Below are 25975 nucleotides of genomic sequence, written 5' to 3'. Positions count from 1 at the left end.
AATATTTTTATATAACCATCACAGGTAAAACCACCAAAGAAATTGTTTGTGCATTTTTTATTTTGAATCGAGACGTGTGTGCTTAATTTTGCTCTAAATATTAATTTTCAGTATATTTTTGGATATTCCAAGGACATAGTCAACAAAAGTTAAAAGAAAGAATAACAAAACACAAAATGCAAAACACAAAATATAAAGATTTAGCACCTGTCCAAATAAATGATACCCTCTCTGAATTATAAAGTCAATTGCCTAATTTGGCAAGGGACAAAACAAATCTTTCTTTTCTCAGTGGTGAGCTTCTCATTTCACAACCCTTATTGGTTCTGTTAATTAGAAAAAGCTTAAGAACAATTTTATCATTACATTTATTTATGATTTATTTTATTATGATGTTATGATTATATAGAACTACAAAATTATGAATTTGTACATTATAGAATTGAAATTGCTCTGAAGAAGAACAGTATTTCTTTTACTTTTCCAATACACTGAATGCTTACAGTTACAAAAATTACAGAGGTTAAAAAAACAGTTAAAAAAATGTGTTTTAGGCTTAATTACAATTTTTAGACAACTTGGTATTGGGAACCAGTCAAAGAAGCAGAGTTTTAAATTAGTAGTGGTTTCACTTTGTGTTCAAATATTTTCTGTTGATCCTTTTTTATCCTTACATGTGTAACGAGGATTTCAAAGAATACATCTTATATAAAACCTCCAAAAATAAAAAGTTTTATACCAATATTTTTTTAATTGTAAACAGGTTCATCAAGTACAACAAGTTCAACAGACAACACAACCTTCACAGCAACCACAGCCTCAACAACAACAGCAACAACAACAAGTACAACATCAACAGATCCAGCCTCAACAAGTAACACAACAACAAACAATACAAAATCTACAGCAGGTTCAACAAGGACAGATGCAGGCTACCAGTTGTGGTACACCCAACCTGATACAGGCAGGGAATCAGTTAACACAAGCAACTACCATGACTACTGGTCTCCGTACTCCTGGTATCCCACAGGTTCAGGTTATCCCTCAGTTACACAGCCCACCATATCAGATATCACAGTTTCCTTACAATCAACAACAGATTATGTTACAAAATGCAATGCAAGGTATGTTTGTGAATGTACGTGCAAGTACTATTGCAGCTAAACATAACATATAACTGTAAATTTGTGAGATGAAATCAGTGTTTTGTTTAATTGTATACAGTTTCTATTTACAAATAAGAGTTACCATATTAAAACTAAGAGGTAATTTAAATGTGTAGAGGATTTCAAGGAGTGGGCACTTTATAATATGAAAATAAGAAGATGTGGTATGATTGCCAATGAGACAACTCTCTACAAAAAAACAAAAGACACAGAAATTAACAACTATAGGTTAACGTAAGGCCTTCAACAATGAGTGAAAATCATACTGCTTTATAGTCAGCTTTAAAAGGCCCCGAAATGACAGATGTAAAACAATTCAAACTAGAAAACTAACGGCCTGATTTATGTACAAAATAATGAACGAAAAACAAATATGATATACAGCAACAAACGACAACCACTGAAGTACAGGCTCCTGACTTGGGACAGGCACATACTGAATGTGGTGGGGTTAAACTAGTTTGAAGGCGCGCTAACTATGTTGCTAGATTTAGACTTGCTGTTTTGGGCTTTGACAGAATCAACAATTGTTAAAGTTTGTGATTAAGATACAAAAGTGGGACACATCTAAATCTAATCAAATGATCACTGCTGCACAGCTGTGTGTATAATGATCCCTAAAAAAAGAAATTTCGTGAAAATTTATTCCACATTTATAATATAATATCAAAAGTCAACAGATAAATATTGTGCAGAATTTCATCTTTGATCAAAGCCAAACTTCTGTTATTAGAGTTTTATACATTGCAACACTTTGCTCAGTATTGTAACATTTGACAATTTTTCAATTTTTTTCAATTTTGAATTATGTACTTTTTCCTCAGCTGCTATGCAGGCCAGTGCAATGAACATGAATATGACACCACAACAACAGTTAAATATGAGTATGGCTATGGCAATGCAAGGCAGACCATCATCTGTTAGTGGAATGAACAGTCCTGGCTTAATGTCACCCAGTCCTACAACACCTACACAGGTACATTTAATAAACACAAGTTAAATATAAGTATGGCTATGCAAGGCCGACTGTTCTCTGTTAATGGAATGAATAGTCCTGGCTTAATGTCACCTAATCCTACTACAACTACACAGGTACATTTAATAAACACGAGTTAAATATGAGTATAGCTATGGCCATGCAAGGCAGACTGTCCTCTGTTAGTGGGATGAATAGTCCTGGCTTAATGTCACTCAGTCCTACTACACCTACACAGGTACATTTAATAAACACCAATTAAATATGAGTATGGCTATGCAAGGTAGACTGCCATCTTTTGGGTTGGATAAATAGTCTTAGCTTAATGTCACCAAGCCCTACTAGACCTACACAGGCTATATTTATTTAGTAGATATAAGAAGATGTGGTATGAGTGCCAATGAGACAACTCTCCATCCAAGTCAAAATTTATAAAAGTAAACCATTAAAGGTCACAGTACGGTCTTCAACACGGAGCCTTGGCTCACACCAAACTGTAAGCTATAAAGGGCCCCAAAAAATTACTAGTGTAAAATCATTCAAACGGGAAAACCAACGGTCTAATCTATATAAAAAACGAGAAACGAGAAACACTTATGAACCACATCAACAAACGACAACTACTGAACATCAGATTCCTGACTTAGGACAGGTGCAAACAAATGCAGCGGGTTTAAATGTTTTAATGGTACCAAACCTTCACCCTTTTTCCGAAACAATAGTGTAACATCACAACACAGAAAGACACACTATAAAATATCAACTGAAATAGCTTAACTCAATCAAAGGACATATTAACACCATTGAACATACACTGAACAAATGAATTTGACCTATGACACAATGTAAATACAAAATAAAGCACCAGTTAAGAATTAGTATAAACCTCTCAATCATCCTGGTTTAATGTCACTAAGCCCTACTAGACCCACACAGGCTATATTTATTTAGCACCAGTTAGGAATTAGTATAAATCTCTCAATCGTCCTGGTTTTATGTCCCCAAGCCCTACTAGACTGACACAGGCTAAATTGATAAGCACCAGTTAAGAATGAGTATAAAGTTCCAGGTTTAATGTCAACAATTCTCCCCATGCTTTTTAAAATACATACTCATTTAAATAAATATAAGCAACAATTAAATCTGAGTACAGCTATAGACATGAAGAGTAAATCTATTGTTGTAGGGGTCAACAGTCCAGGCATAATGTCATCTTTTCAGGTAAAATTTAATGAACTGGAATTTAGTTTTCAACCTCTGATCAGTATAAAGAGGAATTTAATTCTTCCAGGAGTTTTAAAGCCAGGAAGCAGTTATTTGCCACCATGTTTCAAATCAATTGTTCATATGACATTCTCTTTGTTGTATGTCAATGCAATGTCAACCAACAAGATACAAGACTTCAAAAAGATTTCATGGTTCTTCCACGTATATCTTTCATAATTTCTAAAGCTTTTGACTCTGAAGCAAGCTGATGCATATGAATGGTAAAACATTGTCTACTGCAGGTTTTCACTTTAATGGTGATCTGGTATTATTGAATTCAAATATTTGTTTGTTTCATTATACATTTTATGTGTGTTATCCATATATGTTTTTAAACTAAATATAATTGAAAGGTCTTTTTTGTGAAAATATCAGTAAATCCTAAATTCGAACATAGTTATTTATTGTTGCGAGGTTGATGTCTTTATGTACAAATGTATACTGTAAATTCAGAAATAATTGTGATGTTTTTATTAATGGGAAAAATGAAACACTATCAGGTTTGCAATAATAAAAACTTGCATTCATAATTTCAGTATTGATTTTCCTTCATAAGATTTTTGCAATTTCACTTTTTTGCTGGTGGTCAAGGATTTGCAATAATAAGTGAAGACATTAATTTCTGGATTTACAGTACCCAAGTCTCCCTCTGAAATACATACTGGTACATTATTTTGCTGAGTTATTAACCATTGATCTGTTTTCAGCAATTAAGTATGAATTTTGCCACATCAGTACAGAATCTAGTCACCAATGCAGTAGCTCAGAATGTTACAGCAAAGAGTCGGCAGACCACAGGAACAGTACAGGCACAAGCCACTGCCCTAGTAGCAGGCAAACCTATCATGCCAACCCAGGCAATGCCTGGTACACCAATTGTGTTGGGACAGTTGAGTAAGTATAATGCTTTATTGCACAATACAACGTTTACAGTTCAAGGCATCATCATTATTCAATTGTCCTTCAGCCAGAAGCCTCAAAAAATGAAAATGAATCACCTTTGAAAATGTCTATACATTACTGTACATTAAGAAATTATTGTGATGTGAATAATGGGACTGGGTGAGTATTGCAATACTAAGAACTCGCATTCTGGTATCTGATACATATCTGTATGCAGATTTTCCTGCTATCGCAATAATTAATCTCGCATTTTTATCTAATCTTTAAAAAATTCCAATAGTTTCTGAATTTACAGTACATAGATATTCTGTAAACTTATAGACTTTTCAAACACAAGTTGAAGGAATATTCATTTCAAGCACCAAGATAAGTTACACTGAAATATTTTCAGTTAAAAAAAAATGATAAAAAAAGATTGTACCTTGGCCAAATATCTGACATCACAACAAAATAGTTTTGGACCTGCAAATATAGAGCATATACAGGTACCAATTAGGTTATTCACCACTATGTTTGTATGTGTGAGCTACATTGCTCTTGTAATTATTTTTGTGCTACATATTTCCCACTCACTAATATGTGTCAAAATAAGAAATTTTTGTTAAATTTTGTAGAAAAATTAATATATGCTGTCTTTAAATCTTTATAGATATTCATAATATTTAAAAGATCTTACATTAAAACTTTGCACATTGTTATCAAATATCTGATTTTGTAATACTAATTTTTTTTAGGCCAATATGGCCCATAATGCACCTTTCTATAAATATATTTTTTTCTAATCTCAAACTAAGAAACATACTTTTTCCTTTTTTGTGTCCTTTAGAGAAAACAAATTTCAAAAATATAATAACAAATGTGTCAATAAAACTAAGGTTAAGTTCATGCTATTGTCAGGAAAGTGAGAAAGATGGTGTACACACTAACAGGTCTTACAAATATTGAATTCCTCAGATATTAATTTTGTACTGAGTTTTATGATTTTGAGAAAAAAATAAAAAATATTGCAAACAAGATGTTTTTGTGTTTAATTTATAGGTACTGAAAGGTAATCAGTTAATTTGCTTTTTTTCAGGTGTTTTACCAAATCAGGTGGGAAATTCTCAAGGTTTTGTAACTTCAGTAAGTTATTTTACATAATCAGGTAGACACATTGAACTTAACAAAACCATGATATGCACATGTAGACATTGGAGTATATCTTCTGAATGGGGACAAAAGAGTTAGAAATCCTCTCTAAGGGTTTATTTGATGAAAATATCAGGATTTATGCATAGTTGTGGGCTTTTAACACAATGAAACAGGGACTACTATAGATCTTCTTACAGTACAACATTCTTTAAAGAAAAAAAATCATAAATATAAAATTGAGGAAAACCACTGACAATGTTCCTGACTTTGGACAGGCACATCAACATGTGGCAGAGTTTTAAAGACTGGAATCATTATTTATGGAGTGTCAATTTCAATGGATTTTGTAGGTAAAGGTAAACCAAGAATTTACATGTTCAATGAAGTACAAATTTGTTAAAGGATTGTATGCAGAATTTAACAATAGATATAAGAAGATGTGGTATGAGTGCCAATGAGACAACTCTCCATCCAAGTCACAATTTCGTAAAATTAACAAAACCACAAAATGGAATATCCATGAATATTGAATTGTCCTCAATCCATGAAAATAAATGAATCCACAGTAGTTTTTTACACTCAAACTTCCAACTTTTAATCACAATCAGGTGAATAACAAATGATACAACAGGGATTTTCCAATCCTCATTTTGGGTCAGAATTTGGGCCCCAATCCAAAAGAGAAATATGCTCTTTTTTCTCAATTTTCAGCTCTAAAATTCCCAATTGTATATAGACATCGTCGCCAGATTTTGTTGGTGTTGTATCGTGGTTTTTTGTTTACAAATCTCTTGAATCTTGTTTGCAATTCATGCAGTTATTCCTTCTCAGAATGCAGGATTTTGCCCCTAATTTTTCAAAAAAAACCTAGCAAGTTGCACACGGCTGATGCCATGTGACCTCTGTATAAACGGACTAATATATTTTCCCCAAAGCCAACATTTCACGAACTTTAATTCCTAATTGCATGGGCCCTGGGCCCCTTCCCCTAAGCACTAGGAAAATCACTGTACAAAGAAGATGTATGTAAAAATTAGTACATACTTTATAATAAAGGTATTGTAGACATTATGTTTTCAATATAGGGTATACTCAACACGATAAGAGTTTGTGACTTCGGAAACATTTATTTCTAGGCTGTATATGTTTGCCCTGATAAACTTGTAGATACATGTATCTTGGCATTGCACATGGTCATGTTTTTTCTGACTGTTAATAACGTCTTTACACTAAATCCATTTGATGTTGGATGTGTACTGATTGATATTTTAGTCTTAGATGCATGATTTTTTTTTATCAATTGTTATTGGCTTTGAACTAGCTGTCATTAACTGCTAGTACTCTCAGATCTGTACTTAGTGTCTTTTTGTTGTGTGGATGTATAAGTACCCTGCCACGTCCACTCTGTTTTTATACGACCGCAAAAAAATTTTGTGGTCGTATATTGGTATGACGTTGGCGTCGGCGTCGTCGTCGTCCGGCGTCGTCGTCCGAAGACACATTGGTTTTCGCACTCTAACTTTAGTTTAAGTGAATGGATCTTTTTGAAATTTGACCATAAGGTTAAATACCACAAAAGGAAGGTTGGGATTGATTTTGGGGGTTATGGTACCAACAGTTAAGGAATTAGGGGCCAAAAAGGGGCAAAAAATAAGCATTTTCTAGTTTCCAGACAATAACTGTGGAACGGTGTATGGATCTCTCTGAAATTATACTACAAGTTTCCATACCACAAAGGGATGGTTAGGATTTGCTTTGGGGGGTTATGGCTCAAACCGTTTAGGAATTAGGGGCAAAAAAGGGGGAAAAACAAGGTTGTCCTGGTTAATGGACAAATACTTTAGTACAAAACATAATTTAAAGCAGTGTAAGGGAGATAAATCAAATACATCATTGAAATTATCTCCCTTACACTGCTTTTAAATTATGTATAAAGTAATGGTTAATGAACAATAAAGATAATTTAAAACAGTGTAAGGGAGGTAATCCAAATACAACGTTTTGGTTACTTCCCTTACACTGCTTTTAAATTATGTTTAAAGAAATACATATTTATAAAGGAAGACCAGTAAAAATATCTGCAAATGTTGCATCTTTTTTTTTTACAAAAAAATCCATATGAAAGATTTGACACTATATTTTTAATTCTATTATAAAATAGATTAAGTTAGCACTATGGTAAATTTAAATGGGTAATTATGGTTGCCAACTCCATTGGAAATTTGAATTGAGATTATGACCATATCTTGAGGGAAAGAATTTTTTTGGGGAAAAAAGGGGGGGGGGATAAAAAGAAATTGTGGGGGGTCAATTTTTTCTCATTTCAGATTTCAGAAATTAAAAAGAATTATTCTTCAAATATTATTTTTTTTTCAAATTTCAAATATTGAAAAATTTCAAGAAGTAATCTTTAATTGCACAGTATGGCGCATTAGATTTGTAAAATCTTTGATCACATTTATTTATTTGTTATGCCGAATCTAACAGTGTATTTAGATTTTTGTCGAGCCTGCGACTTTTGTCGCAGAAAGCTCGACATAGGGATAGTGATCCGGCGGCGGCGGCGGCGGCGTTAGCTAACTTCTTAAAAGCTTTATATTTTAGAAGATTGAAGACCTGGATGCTTCATACTTTGTATATAGATGCCTCATGTTACGAAGTTTCCGTCAGTCACATGTCCAATGTCCTTGACCTCATTTTCATGGTTCAGCGACTACTTGAAAAAAAATTTCAGATTTTTTGGAATGATAAATTCTCTCTTATTATAAGTAATAGGATAACTATATTTGGTATGTGCGTACCTTGCAAGGTCGTCATGCCCGTCAGATAGTTTTCACTTGACCTCAACCTCATTTCATGGATCAGTGAACAAGGTTAAGTTTTCGTGGTCAAGTCCATATCTGAGATACTATAAGCAATAGGTCTACTATATTTGGTGTATGTAATGATAGTAAGGGGTACATGTCTAACTGGCAGGTGTTATCTGACCTTGACCTCATTTTCATGGTTCAGTGGTCATAGTTTAGTTTTTGTGTTTTGGTCTGTTTTTCTAATACTGTATGCAATAGGTCAACTGTATTTGGTGTATGGAAATATTGTACGATGTTCATGTCAGTCTGGCAAGTTTTATTTGACCTTGACCTCATTTTCACGGTTCATTGCTCAATGTTAAGTTTTTGTGTTTTGGTTTGTTTTTCTAATACTGTATGCAGTAGGTCAACTATATTTAGTGTATGGAAATATTTTACAATGTACATGTCAGTCTGGCATGTTTTATTTGACCTTGACCTCATTTTCAAGGTTCATTGTTAAATGTTAAGTTTTTGTGTTTTGGTCTGTTTTCCTAATACTGTATGCAGTAGGTCAACTATATTTGGTGTATGGAAATATTTAATGATGTACATGTCAGTCTGGCAGATTTTATTTGACCTTGACCTCATTTTCATGGTTCATTGCTTATGTTACGTTTTTGTGTTTTGGTCTGTTTTTCTTACACTTTAAGCAATAGGTCAACTATATTTGGTGTATGGAATGATTGTAAGGTGTACATGTCTAGCTGGCAGGTGTCATTTGACCTTGACCTCATTTTCATGGTTCAGTGGTCAAAGTTAAATTTTTTGAGTTTTGGTCTTTTTTTCTAATACTATATGCAATAGGTCAACTATATTTGGTGTATGGAAATATTTTATGGTCTTTATGTCAGTCGCGCAGTTTTTATTTGACCTTGACCTCATTTTCACAGTTCATTGCTCAGTGTTAAGTTTTTGTGTTTTAGTCTGTTTTTCTTAAACTATAAGCAATAGGTCAACTATATTTGTTGTATGGAAGAATTGTTAGCTGTACATGCCTGCCTGGCATGGTTCATCTGACATTGACCTCATTTCCATGGTTCATTGGTCAATGTTTAGTTTTCTTGGTTAATGTTAAGTTTATGTGACAGTTGTAAGAAAGCTTTATATTTAGGACTATCAACATAATATCAATGATTAGTAAAGAAGGCGAGACATTTCAGCGTGTGCACTCTTGTTAATTTTGGGTCAAGTTTTCAAATTGGTCTACATTAAGGTCCAAAGGGTCCAAAATTAAACTTTGTTTGATTTTAGCAAAAATTGAATATATGAGGTTCTTTGATATGCTGAATCTAAACATGTATTTAGATTTTTGATTTTTGGCGCAGTTTTCAAGTTGGTCCAAATTGGGGTCCAAAATTAAACTTTGTTTGATTTCAACAAAAATTGAATATATGGGGTTCTTTGATATGCTGAATCTAACCATGTATTTAGATTTTTTATTTGTGGACCCCGTTATCAAATTGGTTCATATTGAGGTCAAAAGGGTCCAAAATTAAACTTTGTTTGATTTCATCTAAAATTGAATTATTGGGGTTCTTTGATATTCCAAATCTAACCGTGTATTTAGATTTTTAATTTTGGGTCCTGTTTTTTAAATTGGTCTACATTAAGGTCCAAAGGGTCCAAAATTAAACTTAGTTTGATTTTAACAAAAATTGAATTCTTGGGGTTCTTTGATATGCTGAATCTAAACATGTGTTTAGATTTTTGATTATGGGCCCAGTTTTCAAGTTGGTCCAAGATAGGGTCCAGTATTTAAACTTTGTTTGATTTCAACAAAAATTGAATATATGGGGTTCTTTGATATGCTGAATCTAAACATGTATTTAGATTTTTGATTATGGGCCCAGTTTTCAAGTTGGTCCAAATTGGGGTCCAAAATTAAACTTTGTTTGATTTCAACAAAAATTGAATATATGAGGTTCTTTGATATGCTGAATCTAACCATGTATTTAGATTTTTTATTTGTGGGCCCCGCTATCAAATTGGTTCATATTGAGGTCAAAAGGGTCTAAAATTAAACTTTGTTTGATTTCATCAAAAATTGAATTATTGGGGTTCTTTGATATGCCAAATCTAACCGTGTTTTTAGATTTTTTATTTGGGTCCCATTTTTTAAAATTGGTCTTCATTGAGGTCCAAAGGGTCCAAAATTAAACTTAGTTTGATTTTAACAAAAATTGAATTCTTGGGGTTCTTTGATATGCTAAATCTAAACATGTGTTTAGATTTTTTATTATGGGCCCAGTTTTCAAGTTGGTCCAAGATAGGGTCCAGTATTTAAACTTTGTTTGATTTCAACAAAAATTGAATATATGGGGTTCTTTGATATGCTGAATCTAAACATGTATTTAGATTTTTGATTATGGGCCCAGTTTTCAAGTTGGTCCAAATTGGGGTCCAAAATTAAACTTTGTTTGATTTCAACAAAAATTGAATATATGAGGTTCTTTGATATGCTGAATCTAACCATGTATTTAGATTTTTTATTTGTGGGCCCCGCTATCAAATTGGTTCATATTGAGGTCAAAAGGGTCTAAAATTAAACTTTGTTTGATTTCATCAAAAATTGAATTATTGGGGTTCTTTGATATGCCAAATCTAACCGTGTTTTTAGATTTTTAATTTGGGTCCCATTTTTAAAATTGGTCTTCATTGAGGTCCAAAGGGTCCAAAATTAAACTTAGTTTGATTTTAACAAAAATTGAATTCTTAGGGTTCTTTGATATGCTAAATCTAAATATGTGTTTAGATTTTTGATTATGGGCCCAGTTTTCAAGTTGGTCCAAGTTGGGGTCCAAAATGAAACTTTTTTTGATTTCAACAAAAATTGAATATATGGGGTTCTTTGATATGCTGAATCTAACCATGAATTAAGATTTTTTATTTGTGTGCCCCGCTATCAAATTGGTTCATATTGAGGTCAAAAGGGTCCAAAATTAAACTTTGTTTGATTTCATCAAAAATTGAATTATTGGGGTTCTTTGATATTCCAAATCTAACCGTGTATTTAGATTTTTAATTTTAAGTCCCGTTTTTTAAATTGGTCTACATTAAGGTCCAAAGGGTCCAAAATTAAACTTAGTTTGATTTTAGCAAAAATTGAATTATTGGGGTTCTTTGATATGCTGAATCTAAACATGTGTTTAGATTTTTGATTATGGGCCCAGTTTTCAAGTTTGTCCAAGTTGGGGTCCAAAATTAAACTTTGTTTGATTTCAACAAAAATTGAAAATATGGGGTTCTTTGATATGCTGAATCTAACCATGTATTTTGATTTTGGACATTGGACCATAATAGGTAAATTAAAAAAAATCAAGTTCTTAGACCACATTCTTTCTGTGTCAGAAACCTATGCTGTGTCAAATATTTAATAACAATCCAAATTCAGAGCTGTATCAAGCTTGAATGTTGTGTCCATACTTGCCCCAACTGTTCAGGGTTCGACCTCTGCGGTCGTTCAAGCTGCGCCCCAGCGAAGCATTTTATTGTTACATGTTTTTCTATTTGTATCATGAAAAAGAAAAGCAACTGTAATTATACTGTGGATTCATTTATTTTCATGTGTATCAATTTTCATGGTTATTTTTATTTTGCAGTTTTGCCAAAATATGCTTACAAGAGTGTAGAAAATTTGTTTTTTCTTTGAAAATATAAATTCATGATTTACATATACCCACCAAATGCACTAAAATTAGTATCCAAGGAATAGTAATGAATCCACAGTATGTCATCTTAAAACATCTAGCATAAGCTCTTTGTGTATAAGTCCTATTTTGAGTTTTTATTGAATCTCAGGACTTCTTTTTCAGAAAGGGCAGACATTTTCTGTAGCTGTTGCAAACAATGGACAACAGATGTTGACATCACAAGCAGGAGCTTTCAGACTTTCCCAGCCTCAAGTTGTTTCCAGTACTGGACAGATCCTTAACTCTCAGCCTTTATACACAAATCAGGCAATGCTACAAGCCATGGCTAATCTGCAGCAGCAAGCTGCATTTCCATTGGCTACAAACCAGCAATTGTTGTCAGGGACTGGCCAATCACAAGCTATCTTATCTGGACAGCAGTTATTTATCAGAGCAGCCAATCCCCTGCAGCCTCAGGGAATCATAACAGGCATACAGAATCTCGGCCAACAAGTGAAGGATGGTAAAACTGAAACCATACAAGGTCTGCAGGGAAAGGCAACAGTAGCTGGTGTTATTGGCAAACAGGTAATAATTATTCAATTATTCAAAATGTCTTCCATGATCTTACAATAATGGATGAAATATGATAAGAGTCTTCATTTAGCTTAAGGAATTAACAAGTGGAAATATTCTGCAACTTTTTTGCTTTGATTTCTGTTGTTATTGGACACCATAATAAAGTTAGTTCATTTATTAAAGAAATATGTTTATACATGTATGAAACAAAACTATGAACTTTTCATTTTTGACTCCTTAAACATGTTTCAGGTAGCTGGGGTGTCTAATTATTTGACAATAGATTTACACTGCTTTTAAATTATGTATAAAGAAATTTTGTATTGTCTTGAGGTGATTAGCTGTCAATTTATTCTTAGAAGTGACTATTAAAGGAATATTAATTTTAGCAATGATTATGTATGTCATTTTCTATTTTAAGACTTTTATGATGTATTTAAATTGGTAATTATGGTTGCAAACTCCATTGGAAATTTGAATTGAGATTATGACCATATCTTGAGGGAAAAGGGGGGGGGAGGTGAAAAAAAAATTAGGGGGGAGGGGGGTAAAAAAGAAATTGTGGGGGGCAATTTTTTTTTCATTTCAGATTTCAGAAATTTAAAAGAAAATTTCTTCAAATATTATTTTTTTTTGCAAAAAAAGGAGGGGGGGTTGTCAATTAGCAACAGCATAGTGTATTGCACAAAAGCAAAAAATTGAATATAAATTCAAATCATATAACCAATTCTAAGTTCTTTGACTACAGATATTCAGTGTCAGAAACCTATTATGTGTCAAATATTTAATTACAATCCAAATTCAGACCTGTATCAAGCGCGAATATTGTGTCCATTTTTGCCCCAACTGTTCAGGGTTGGACCTCTGCGGTAGTATCCAGCTGCACTCAGCGAATCATTTTATTCTGTATTGAGGAAACATTAAACAATAGAATTAGTTTAAATTCAATGAGAAAATTGCTTTTCATTATTACTTCTGAAAAATCAAATAAAAATAGGGGGTCAAAAAACTCCAATTGTCCTATCAAATTCAATAAATAATTATCTGCAATTGATTTTAAAAGGATCGTTTTGAAAATTTTATATGCTCTTGATGACACTTAATTCTTTGATAGTTTAATCTTTAAATTTCAAGTTTTAAATGTTTCTGTTGTATATTGAATGATACTTGGTAAAATATTTTTAAACCAAAAAAGTATTTATGCGATATGCCCAGAAGGATGCTCATAAAAAGACACCTGACCTACCTTGATGAAACTGATGAAGTTTTACATAGTGATTGATCAAATCATTGATAAAGACATCTACAGACCAAAAAAGCTGTTAAATAATGAAATAAAGATTACATTTCTGCTATGGCAAGTTTTTTTTCTAATTAAACACACTTTATTTAATTATTTTTTTAATTTTATTATTATAAATTTATTTTTAAAACAATTGGTGTTTTGATATTTTTTCTTTCATTGTTGTATAGTTTATCTTGCTGTTTGCAATTCATTCATATAGGATCTAAAAATTTCAGGTTGTTGGGTCACAGGTTGGAAAGACAATGATAACACCATTGAATAAAACAGCTACTGCCAGAATTAACCCAACAATGTCTCAGCGACCAAGAATATCCATACCTAACTTACCAAAAAACCCAAACAGAGGCAGACCAAGAAATCAGAGTAAAGGTGCACCTGTTGCTATGGCAACAGCATCAACTAATACAGTGGCATCTGCTTTATCACAGGCCAGAGCAACTGGTGCTCTCAGTCAATCTAAACCTGCCACCCCTGTGCACCAAATGAACCAGGCTGTTCTACTTAAAAGCCAGTCAGACTCAGAGGTGGAGACATCAAAGAAAAATGTAAATGTTGAGATGGGCAAGAAATTGATTGAAGACAAGAAGGTAAACAGTTAGTGTCAAAGAAAATTGGCTCAACAAAAGAACATGCTAATTTCTCTAGGTTGAAGACTGTTTACATTTTTGGATTGCCACAAAGAAGTTAAGGAAGAACTCAGTGTTCTCCTCAGAAATTTCTTATATCATCCTGGTAAACATGGAATTATGAAAAACCTTTTTGTTTCTAGAAAGTATAGCATCACATTCATACACTATCTATAAGAAACTAATTTCAGATAACATCACATTCTAGCAATATATTATCACATTACCATGATGCTAAAAGGCCCTGGGGAGAACACTGAAAATTTCTGAACTATTTGAGTACTGTTGGGGCTATGAACATGTTCATATCATTGTGCACATCAAGAACCAGATTTCAATAAGTGGCAGCCCAATATCTTGTTACTTTGTATATAGGTACATCTAACAGACCATTTTCAAATTCCTTTTTATGAATGAGTTATTTAGATTGACATAGGGTCAACCTGCTTATAAGGCGTCATTGTACAAGTGACTATTACTGTGATGTAAGAACATAAGCCTTGGGGCATCAGAAATGTCCAGGAAAATGCATTAATTTGAAAAGTCGTCTATAAAGTTCAACTTCATGTTTAAAAGAGAAAATCATGCCTCCCATATTTCATAGTTTAATGTCTTTGGTTAAGGTCCAAGTTGATGTTTATTTACGTGTAAATTCAAGATCATATCTCTGTTACTATAAATCAAGGATCATCTAATCTTGCATTAATATACATGTTTGGGAGCAGATCACTATCCAGACAAAAGTAGATCACTGTGACCTAATTTCACTCTTAATTAATTGTGGTCTCTACCAAAAGTAAACACTACAGCGTTGGTTCACCTTTATGGAGTTATAATTGTGGTTAAGTATTTTATCTGATTTCAGTATTAACTATAAGAAATGGGGTCATCTAATCTTGTGTAAATATGCATTTTTTGGGAGTATGTAAGCTGTCACGCAAAATTAGGTCAATTTGACGTGCTTTTTATGCTTTATTGGCTTTGGATAAGTTTTATATCCAAATTCATATCTCAGTAACTATTAATAATACACTCATCTTAACTTTATAGAGATGTTTCATGGGGAGAATGTTTGCATCAATTCAAAAGTATGTCATTAAAACCTTGATTTCATGTTTCATTAACCTATTTATTACCTATCACATATCTTGGTATCTATTAATAAGAGGATCATTGTAACTGTGCAGAGATGAATTTTTGGGAGAAGATGAGCATCCAGGCCACCATGATCCTATTTTCAATTAAGGAAACAAGAAATAATTAATCTTCTGCATAAAATGGATAGATAGATAGGTAGATGCATCTTTTATGGCACATCTTGCAGTCAATCTTTGAACTATATTTATTCAGAATAAGAACATCTTACTATGAAATGAATAAGAATCCTGCTTTGTGCTAGAGCTGTGCTCATTTCTGCTACCGAGATACCCATATGTATATTTTTTTTTCTGACCCTTACACTTACAGATCATAAGTCATGTGATAAGATTTATTATTGTCTTTTGTTAGTATTGATGTCAAATAAATAATATTACAAACAGAATTAAAGTACTACCTTATATTAATGGTTTAGAGGATAGATGCAAATTTTAACATTTGTCTTCTATGTAGTAAAAGTTTGAATTTCTAATAAACAAATCAGTTGTACATAATTGTGTGATGTCGTGGTGGTCACTACTGACCAAACCCATGTACTAATGCTTTATATGATAATTTAACTAAATTATATTTCAGGATAAAACAGATTCCATTGAGAAAAAGGGAGATGTTGTTATAGAGAAACAGAAAGCTATAGTAAAGCCTCACATACTTACCCATGTAATAGAGGGATTTGTTATACAGGAAGGACCAGAACCTTTCCCAGTAAGTGTAGTCTTAAGTGGTTCATAAACAAGAGGGACCAGAACCTTTCCCAGTAAGTGTAGTCTTAGTGGTCAATATATAAGAGGGACCAGAACCTTTCCCAGTAAGTGTAGTCTTAGTGGTCAATATATAAGAGGGACCAGAACCTTTCCCAGTAAGTGTAGTCTTAGTGGTCAATATATAAGAGGGACCAGAACCTTTTCCAGTAAGTGTAGTCTAAGTGGTTCATAAACAAGAGGGATCAAAATTTTCCCAGTAAGTGTAGTCTTAGTGGTCAATATATAAGAGGGACCAGAACCTTCCCCAGTAAGTGTAGTTTAAGTGGTTCATAAACAAGAGGGATCAAAATTTTCTCAGTAAGTGTAGTCTGAGTGGTCCATACACAAGAGGGATCAAAATTTTCCCAGTAAGTGTAGTCTGAGTGGTCCATACACAAGAGGGATCACAATTTTCCCAGTAAGTGTAGTCTGAGTGGTTCATAAACAAGAGGGATAAAAATTTTCCCAGTAAATGTAGTCTGAGTGGTCCATACACAAGAGGGATCAAAATTTTCCCAGTAAGTGTAGTCTGAGTGGTCCATACACAAGAGGGATCAAAATTTTCCCAGTAAGTGTAGTCTGAGAGGTCCATACACAAGAGGGATCAAAATTTTCCCAGTAGGTATAGTCTGAGTGGTCCATACACAAGAGTGACATAAACCTTTTTTTATAAGTTTTCTCTCAATCATCAATAAATAAGAGGTACCTACATTCTTGCCTAGTTAGTATATTTCCACTGGTTCAAATTCTTTGACAAGAAGAACAACAATCTTCCTAAAATATTTAGTCCTTCTGGTCTTTATATATAATGGTGATCAGATTCTCTCAAAAAAGTTTTGTCCCTCTTTATTCCACAGACAAGAAAGACGGAACATTTTCCAATAGATAATGCCCCCTGGCCTTGTCTAGTAAACTGAGTGTAAAATTTTGCCCTTGGAGTGAAGTTGTTTAGCTTCACGGAAGAAAGTACTTGAAATTTGATCAACAGGCCTATTAACATGAGGTACCAGAAATTTAACCTGTATATAAACTTTACTATTCTATGCCTTTAAGGCTTCCATCAATCCAGAAAGATCAATCTCTTTTCCAGGAATAATTCAAATGGTTTTAGGGTCCCCACTTCTATGCTGTTTCAATTCTATGGTTTCACTTTTTGTGTCTGTCTTTCAAATTTGTATGACTGTCCATCAGCCAGTTTAATGTGAGTGCACATATATATATTCTAAAAGGATTGCTTTAATTGTAATATAACTTATAGTTATTTTCAATGTTAGATATAAGTCTCTTTGACATTCATTACAAATGTGGTCCATGTTATAGAGTGTTTAATGAATATCAGGGGGAAGTCTCATTTACCGAATTATCATAAATTGGAACCAGAATCGGTCTATTTAGAAGATCAATATGAACATTATTTGTTTTGCATCAACTATGATAAAAAGCTGGCACAAAAAAAAACATTTTTATCTAAAGTCTGAATGCAGTAATAATCTTCCTCAAATCTCAACTGAATTCCTTTATTTTGAACAACCTAATTCTTCTAACAAGACAGACAGTAAATATTCTTTAGGTATATGACCTGTGTAAAATGGACATTTGCTGTTGATTCACTATTATTAGTTGGATAATTTGTTTTGTTATAAAGGTTTCCCTGTTCCTATAGATAAACTCAAGGTTAATGTTTTCAAGCATTAAGTGCAGATGCACTTTATTATTGTACTGTTATTATGCAATCAAATCCTCTTTTGAAATCACTGATGCACAAATTTAATCACATAATAAGCTTTCATCCTTTGGTTACATCTGCAGAACGCAGACACATGTGTTGGATGTCTCTTTCTGACTAATTATTTATCAATGTTTTAAAAATTTAAAAGAGACATGGACAAATACGAAAAAACAAGACATTCCATATGAAAAATCAAGAGATGTCTTTTCCCCATCAAATATTTAAAGTTTTAAGCTTGTATCTTAACAAAACAAAAAATTTGACCTATCTGTAATTTTGATGAAGTATATATACATAATATATATCTTTGAAAAATGTCTTTTATGAAATATATTATTTTCAACTTCAGCAGAAAGCATCCACAACAAAGGTAATTTTCACTTGGAAACAGTTTCATTATGTATATGTGATTATATCTTCATTAGTCTTTGTTGTTATTGTATTTATCTTAAAACTTTCTAAAGAGTAAGTAAGAAAATATGTTTCACACTAAAATGTAAATGAAGTATGAAAGTTACCATTATTTTGTTGTAAGAACTCAATATAATTTTATAGAGTCATCTCTTCCTGTTCAAAAGTGAAAATGGAGAGAATAATTAGATTGATTTCTGTTTATTTTAGATTTTCAGTAACTACAACTTAATTTTTTTTTTCATGACAGAGTCATAAAATCTATATGGTTACATCTTAATCTTTTTAGGTACAAAGATCGTCTCTATTGACAGAATTTATTCCCCCTAAACCAGGCCTTGTACCTATGGATACAGACAGTGGATCTGCAGGAATGTCCAGCAGTCCAGTCCAGTCACCAAAGAAAGTAGAACATAAAGGTAGGGCACCAAACAGGCAATCTATTCATATGTGTAAAGTTGCGTTTACACTGTATGATTTTTTCCATCTGATTTCCATTCGATTTTTGACCTACTGTGAATTCATTTATTTTCCTGAGTACAAATTTTCATACGAGCGCAAAAATATTTTGCAGTCGTATATTGGTATGACGTTGGCATCGTCGTCTTTGTCGTCGTCCGAAGACACATTGGTTTTCGCACTCTAACTTTAGTTTAAGTGAATGGATCTCTATGAAATTTTACCATAAGGTTCAATACCACAAAAGGAAGGTTGGGATTGATTTTGGGGGTTATGGTACCAACAGTTAAGGAATTAGGGGCCAAAAATAAGCACTTTTGTAACTTCCAGACATAACTTGTGTCACAAAGGGAGTGCTGGGATTGATTTTATGAGTAATTGCCTCAAAATTTTAGGAATTAGGGGCCAAAAAAGGGGCAAAAAACAAGCATTTTTCTAGTTTCATGACAATAACTTGGTTGTAAATGTATGGATCTTTCTGAAATTGTACTACAAGGTTCCATATCACAAAGGGAAAGCTTGAATTGAGTTTGGGGGTAATTGCCCTAAACGTTTAGGAATAAGGGGCCAAAAAAGGGCCAAAAATAAGCATTTTTCTAGTTTCCAGACAATAACTTGTGTTCAAGTGTATGGATCTCTCTGAAATTGTACTGCAAGGTACCATACCACAAAGGGAAGGCTGGGATTGTTTATGGGGGTAATTGCCTTAAAATTTTAGGAATTAGGGGCCAAAAAGGGGCAAAAACCAGCATTTTTTTCTAGTTTCAGGACAATAAATTGTGTGTAAGTGTATGGATCTTTATGAAATTGTACTACAAGGTTCCATATCACAAAGGGAAAGCTGGGTTTGAGTTTGGGGGTAATTGCCCTAAACGTTTAGAATTTGGGGCCAAAAAGGGGCCTTAAAACAAGCATTTTTCTAGTTTCCAGACAATAACTTGTGTTCAAGTGTATGGATCTCTCTGAAATTGTACTGCAAGGTACCATACCACAAAGGGAAGGCTGGGATTGAGTTTGGGGGTGATGAATCATAAGGGGGTTCAAAAAATTTTTTTTTCCTTTTTTTCTTTTTTTTTCTTTAAAATTTTCCATTTTAAATTGGTCATTTCTGATTTATATATAAAAGTAAATAATAATGATATGGTTTGAATAGGTAAATTAAAATTTTTTAAGTTCTTAGACCACATTCATTCTGTGTCAGAAACCTATGCTGTGTCAAATATTTAATCACAATCCAAATTCAGTGCTGTATCAAGCTTGAATGTTGTGTCCATACTTGCCCCAACTGTTCAGGGTTAGACCTCTGTGGTCGTATCAAGCTGCGCCCAGCTGAGCATTTTATTATAGATTGAGGAAAACTATCATTTTCTTGGATATTGGATATCATAGTTCTGCCAAAGTCTGCATACAAGCTTAAAGAAAATTAGTAATTCATTGAACATTTAAATTTGTGGTCCATCGATCTGCATCCACGAAATCCACAAAAAATTGGTATCCCACGAATAATAATAAATCTGCAGTATAATTTCGTTTTGACAGAAATTGCACCGTATGAACACTAAAATCAGATGTCATTTGGTTAATCAAATGGAAAATGGTATCACGTGAAGAGAACCCTGTACAATTAACCTGGATGACTTTATCAAATAGGATGGAAAATCGTACCATGTAAACACACCATAAAAAATGACAGCATACTGGTTTGATCTCTGAATAAAGTGAAGTTTCACTTCTTACATTTTTTCAAGCCATATACATTATACCTAACACAAATGCATTATGGGATATCAAATTTTATACATTTAACATCCAGTAATTTGATTCTCAATTTAAATACATTTGTTAATGATTAAGACTTGTGCTTGGGTTTCAAATTCCCTAGGAAGGCCTAGTTTAAATATGCAAGATCAAAGATTTTAATGTTATTTAGTAGCTACTGTACAAGTGGAAATTTTCACATAGAAATAATTTTTTGTTCATTTGGCAATGATGTAAAATGTTTGAAAATGTTCCTAGCATTAATAGTTCGTACAAATCATAATATTGATCTGAATGGATCAGTTATCAAATTATGTGCCAAAAATTTATCCATAATATCATGTAAATAACAAACCCGCCAAAAAAATCCTTGTTTACAGTTTATTATTTGTTATGTCATGTTTGTCCTAAATGTGTATGAAATATTTGCTAGTGGATGTTTAGCATACAACAATCAATCATTAACAGTCAATTTTATATTGTAAAAAAACTGTTATTGTGGATTCATTTATTTTTGTGGGTACCAATTTTCATGGCTTTTGGAAAAGTCCCACGAATAATAATGAATCCAGAGTATTTTACAAAAATTTGTTTTTTTAGCCTCAACCAAATGTTATGAAACTTATATACAATGCTTATTACCACAAAATACAGATTGAGATTGATTTTTGGTGGTGTAACTTTTACTGTTCTAAAGTTATACCCCTTTACAAATGGAAAGATTGCTGAATTTTTCGTTTTTCGTTCTCTAACTTAAGTTAGCCTCAACCAAATATTATGAAACTTATACACAGTACTTATTACTACAAAACTAAGATCAATAACAAAGTTGGGTAGCATCACTTTTACCGTTCTTCAGTTATGTTCCATTATAACTTTATATGATATGCAAGTGGGAGCATCGTCTGTGTCCCCTGGACACATTCCCCATTTATTTAGGTGTTAATTAACTGTATGCTTTTATAGTATCCTAAACATTCTTTGAATTAGAGAATATTAATATATTATTAAAGTTGCAGTTATCTTATACGGTTTATGCTTTTCACCATTTCCAGTAATATCTATTTTGACAAATATGAATTTGATATCTTTTATCTGTTGTAGAGCCTCCTGCTGTATTTGAAAAGTGTGAATTCTGTGGAACAGAAGAGCAGATGGCTAAATTCAGCAAAAGGTCAAAAAGGTTTTGTTCCATGATCTGTGCTAAGCGTTACAATGTTGCACATAGAATATCCATGCTTAAACAAAGAGGACGTGGAACTGTTGGACGCCCACGTAAGTACTGTAGGAAAAGTTTGGAATGCTTTTATGTAACTTGGCAGGAATGCACATTGATCTTCACAAATATGAAGATGAACTGTGCTCTGCATGTACAGAGTCCATGATTTTCATGTGAAGACATTAAAAAAGTCAAAACAGGGTAAGAATATACCTAGAGGACAACCAAAAACTATAAGTTGAAGAAAAACAGACAAAACCATGACCAAAAGAAAAAAGACAAGCAATTGTCTGATAAATACTACACAGAAAACTCAAGCTTTACCATAATGAACCCCACTTAAACTAAAGGGTGAACTCAAGGACTCTGGAATGACAAATAACACCAAAAATAACAATTTAAAAAAATGTAATCCACATAAATTTATTGAAATAAATAGAAATTTAAAAAATGAAATGCTAGCATATACTGTGAATCAACTAATTTTCGTTAGTGATTTGTTTTTCTGTCTTTCATGAGTATGAAAATAACACAAACATAAATGGTCACAAATATGTCAAAATTTGATCTCTACAAAATGATGTAAAAAATATGGTGTGGAATCTGCTAGAAAGAGCTAAACATAGACAGTACTGTAAATTCTGAAATTATTGCGTGCATTTATTATTACGATTTTGTCATTTTAAACTAAAATGCGATTTTAATTTTTGCGATATTGAGAATAATCCTGTTTAACTCATATAAAAAAATTTAAAAAGTAAGTTTAAGTTATTGCGATTGTAACCCTGTCGCATTTTTCGCAATAATAAAAAACATCGCAATAATTTCTGAATTTACAGTATCCACCAAAAAGTGTTTGTTTACAGTAAGCTGTTTCTCAATATATATGATTAACTGTTTATTACTTCACTTGTTTATTGGGGTTTGATGTGTATTATTTTATTGTTTTAGCGCTTGGAGGTAGATATATGAGAAAAAGAGGGAAGCCATTAAACCTTAGAAAAGGATGGAGGCCTGGGCGAGGTGGAAGATTATCTTATAATACTAACTCAAAGGTATTTATTACGCCCAATACTTATGACACAAGTTTACCCATTCAACCTGATAATTATTGTTGCATAATTTTATTTTTTCTAAATAATTATAGATATCATCTTTTGATATGCAGCAACTTCATATTTTGAAGCTGGGTACTTCAGACTCTAGCTTCTTCCACCAATAAAAAACTCGCTGCAAACTGATATAGCCAAAGGCGCTGAAAGTGGTGTTAAACACCATTAAACAAACAAATTTTGGCGTTTTTTTATTGACTGTTTTAAGTGATTTATTTAATTTTGTTTATGAACAGTTTCGGAAAGAGATGAAAGGTTGTGACCATTCAAATATGAACAATCCTATCTTTTAAAGATTTACTGTATTCTTCTACATACCATGTGCTTATGTTTCTGAAATTCAATCTTATGGTTATTTCTTTTGATTATTTTCATTGTAGACTCCAGGAGAGATTGGAATGAAAGAGAATCAGTTTGACCAGGAGGAGATGTCAAATTCATCACTGTCAGACAGTAGCTCCACACCAGACTCTCCCCCACCACCACGTCATGTACAAACACACAGTGAGACAGATATGGAAACAGATATACCAAAGTCACATCCTTCTAAATGGAATGTAAGTATAAAAGAGGAAAAACCACAATCTGGATTTGAATCAAACTTATAATGAAAATACTTACATAATGCGATCTTACACCTTCAATTTTATTTCTTGGCTTGAATGACTTTTAAGGTTCCTAAAAAGCAAAACAAATATATAGAAATGGGTAGAGTGGGGTATGAGTTTGAGAAGTTACTTAATTTTTTATATGAAAATAGAAAATTGTTGGATGTATATAAATGCAACAACATACCTATAAAGAACAAAATAACCAAAAAACTAAAAGACATTTAGAGGTCACCATGTAGTCTTCAAAACTAATTGGGGTTACAATATGTTAAGCTGGAAATTACCCTGTGGAAAAGTAGAATATAAATTTATCAGAGACTTTCAAAGTTCTGCCATCAACACCGAATTCCTCAAAAAACAACACATTAAAAAATTAACATAAGCCTACCACTAACAAGGTTCCTGACTTGGGCTAGGCGCATGAAAATGTGATGTGTTCTTCAAGTGTTTTTAGATCTCCACCTTCCCCAAATAATCTTAATCATTGGAGGAACGAAAGGACTTTTGCAATTTGATCAGGAGAAGCACTGTACTCTTAAAAAACAGTAATAGCTTAACAAAACACAATTTTATACCATATCAAAGAGTGCTCACAGTTACTGAAAACAAGCACAAAGTACTTAATCTGCTGTTATGAAGTCATGTGTCCTGCTTTCAAATTGCAACATCACAGTACAGCACAATTTATTTAGTTTATTTAATAAGTACACATAAATTATATATATATTAATTACTACATTGTAATGTTTTGCAAACAATAGACTGTAATTAAATCATTATATAATTACTTAAATTGAGAGAATTTTGTTGATAGAGATTTAAAGATAAAAACCATCTTCTTCAATATCTTGTACCATACAATTATCTGATTAATTTTTTTTTTTTTTTATTTCAGGTTGTTGAAGTGTATGAATTTATCAAAGTACTTCCAGGATGTGCACCTTATGCCGAAGAATTTAGATCCCAGGAGATTGACGGTCAAGCCTTAATGCTTCTTAAAGAAGACCATTTGATGACCACTATGAGCATGAAGTTGGGACCAGCCTTGAAAATTTGTGCTAAAATAAACTCTTTGCGAGAAGGACATGACTAAAATATTTTTGCCAAAGGCAGACATTTTTATTGGTGCAGTACACGTAAAAGTGTGATAATGTATATATGTGTAATATTGTTGTGTATGATACAATGTAATTGGTTGTTAGAATAGATTGAATTTATTTGGAATATATTGTTTGCTCATAGTAGTATGCTTGTACTATATAACATATATGGGAAGGCCTAAATTTGGTCCAAAAAAGGTTTAAACTGTCATATTCTATCTAAACACAATAATTACATCTTTTATATGCATATTAAAATCAAGTTTTTTTTTATACTGCATGCTTAGTACAGCTTTGATAGATTGGAAAGAATAATATTCCAGATATTAGTCAGATTTATGGTTTTAATGTTTTTTAAGGTGTATTTAGTGGAACTGCACTTATAAACCCAAAACTAGAAATTTGTTTATGAAAGCACAAAAATGGGCATTTTCACAAAAAAGAAATACTGTTGGACCATGCATGTGGTAATAGGTCCCCTGAAGCAAAGTCTATCCAAATTTAGGCCTTAATCAGTCTAAATGATATTTTCATTTAAAGTACACATTTATAAAATCAGAATGAAATTATCACAAATATAATTTTTATATTGTAATCATCTATTATTTATACATTGTTAACATTATATATTTTAAATAAATGAAAAGTTAAAAGTTAATTTAGTGACATTTCATAGAATTTTAAAGTAAAAAGTTAATTAAAAGATATTTAATGGAATTAACAGGACCAATAAAATTATTCACGAAGCTACTTATTTTTAGTACCATGTCCAGTAATAAGTTGTAGATCTTTTATTTCTGTTAATTAAATTTTTGAATATTAAATATCTTATTCCTAATTTTGACATTTTTTTCTAAGCAGGAAATTTTCTGGCTCATCTTAATTATTGCTTGATCTCTGTTGGTATATTTCAAAAAATATCTTTGCCTTGTTTATTACTATATGTAGCATGTATAATCGTGAATAAAAAAAAGATAACATATAGCCTTTTTGTTTAATTTTAAAAACTATGAGATATGTAATTGATATCTTTAAGTGCAGTAGCTCATGTGAGTGGAAATTGCATACTGATCATTTGTTTGATATATTTTATTGCCAATTAGAATTAAATCCAAGTTTAAGCTCTAGAAGGTTATGAAAATTATTATTTTGTGGTTGGAAATCTTAAGAGAAAAGAGTAAAGTTAGGTAGTGAGAGTATTGCCGTGACTACTACTATATCTGGGATTTTATTGCCATGGG

At 32.4% G+C, this 25975-nt stretch overlaps 1 protein-coding gene across 1 annotated transcript in view; it reads left to right on the top strand.

Annotated features, from left to right (window-relative positions):
- The window catches only part of LOC127720115 (polyhomeotic-like protein 2), a 31761-nt gene extending 6043 nt beyond the window's left edge, over positions 1-25718 (top strand). The window contains exons 3-14 of the mRNA XM_052226534.1: positions 764-1124; positions 1991-2142; positions 4116-4302; positions 5387-5433; positions 12107-12511; positions 14024-14395; positions 16169-16297; positions 18765-18894; positions 21797-21967; positions 22863-22966; positions 23404-23580; positions 24530-25718. Coding sequence (XP_052082494.1) covers positions 764-1124; positions 1991-2142; positions 4116-4302; positions 5387-5433; positions 12107-12511; positions 14024-14395; positions 16169-16297; positions 18765-18894; positions 21797-21967; positions 22863-22966; positions 23404-23580; positions 24530-24727 — 2433 coding nt within the window. The 3' untranslated portion in view covers positions 24728-25718. The remainder of the gene's footprint in view (positions 1-763; positions 1125-1990; positions 2143-4115; positions 4303-5386; positions 5434-12106; positions 12512-14023; positions 14396-16168; positions 16298-18764; positions 18895-21796; positions 21968-22862; positions 22967-23403; positions 23581-24529) is intronic.
- The last annotated feature ends 257 nt before the right edge of the window (positions 25719-25975 follow it).

This window comes from Mytilus californianus, unplaced genomic scaffold, assembly GCF_021869535.1.
Source record: "Mytilus californianus isolate M0D057914Y unplaced genomic scaffold, xbMytCali1.0.p SCAF_11, whole genome shotgun sequence".
Classification (NCBI taxonomy): Eukaryota; Metazoa; Mollusca; class Bivalvia; order Mytilida; family Mytilidae; genus Mytilus; species Mytilus californianus.
The sequence above is the reverse complement of the archived record's forward strand: the minus strand, read 5'-3'. Positions and strand labels throughout refer to the sequence as shown.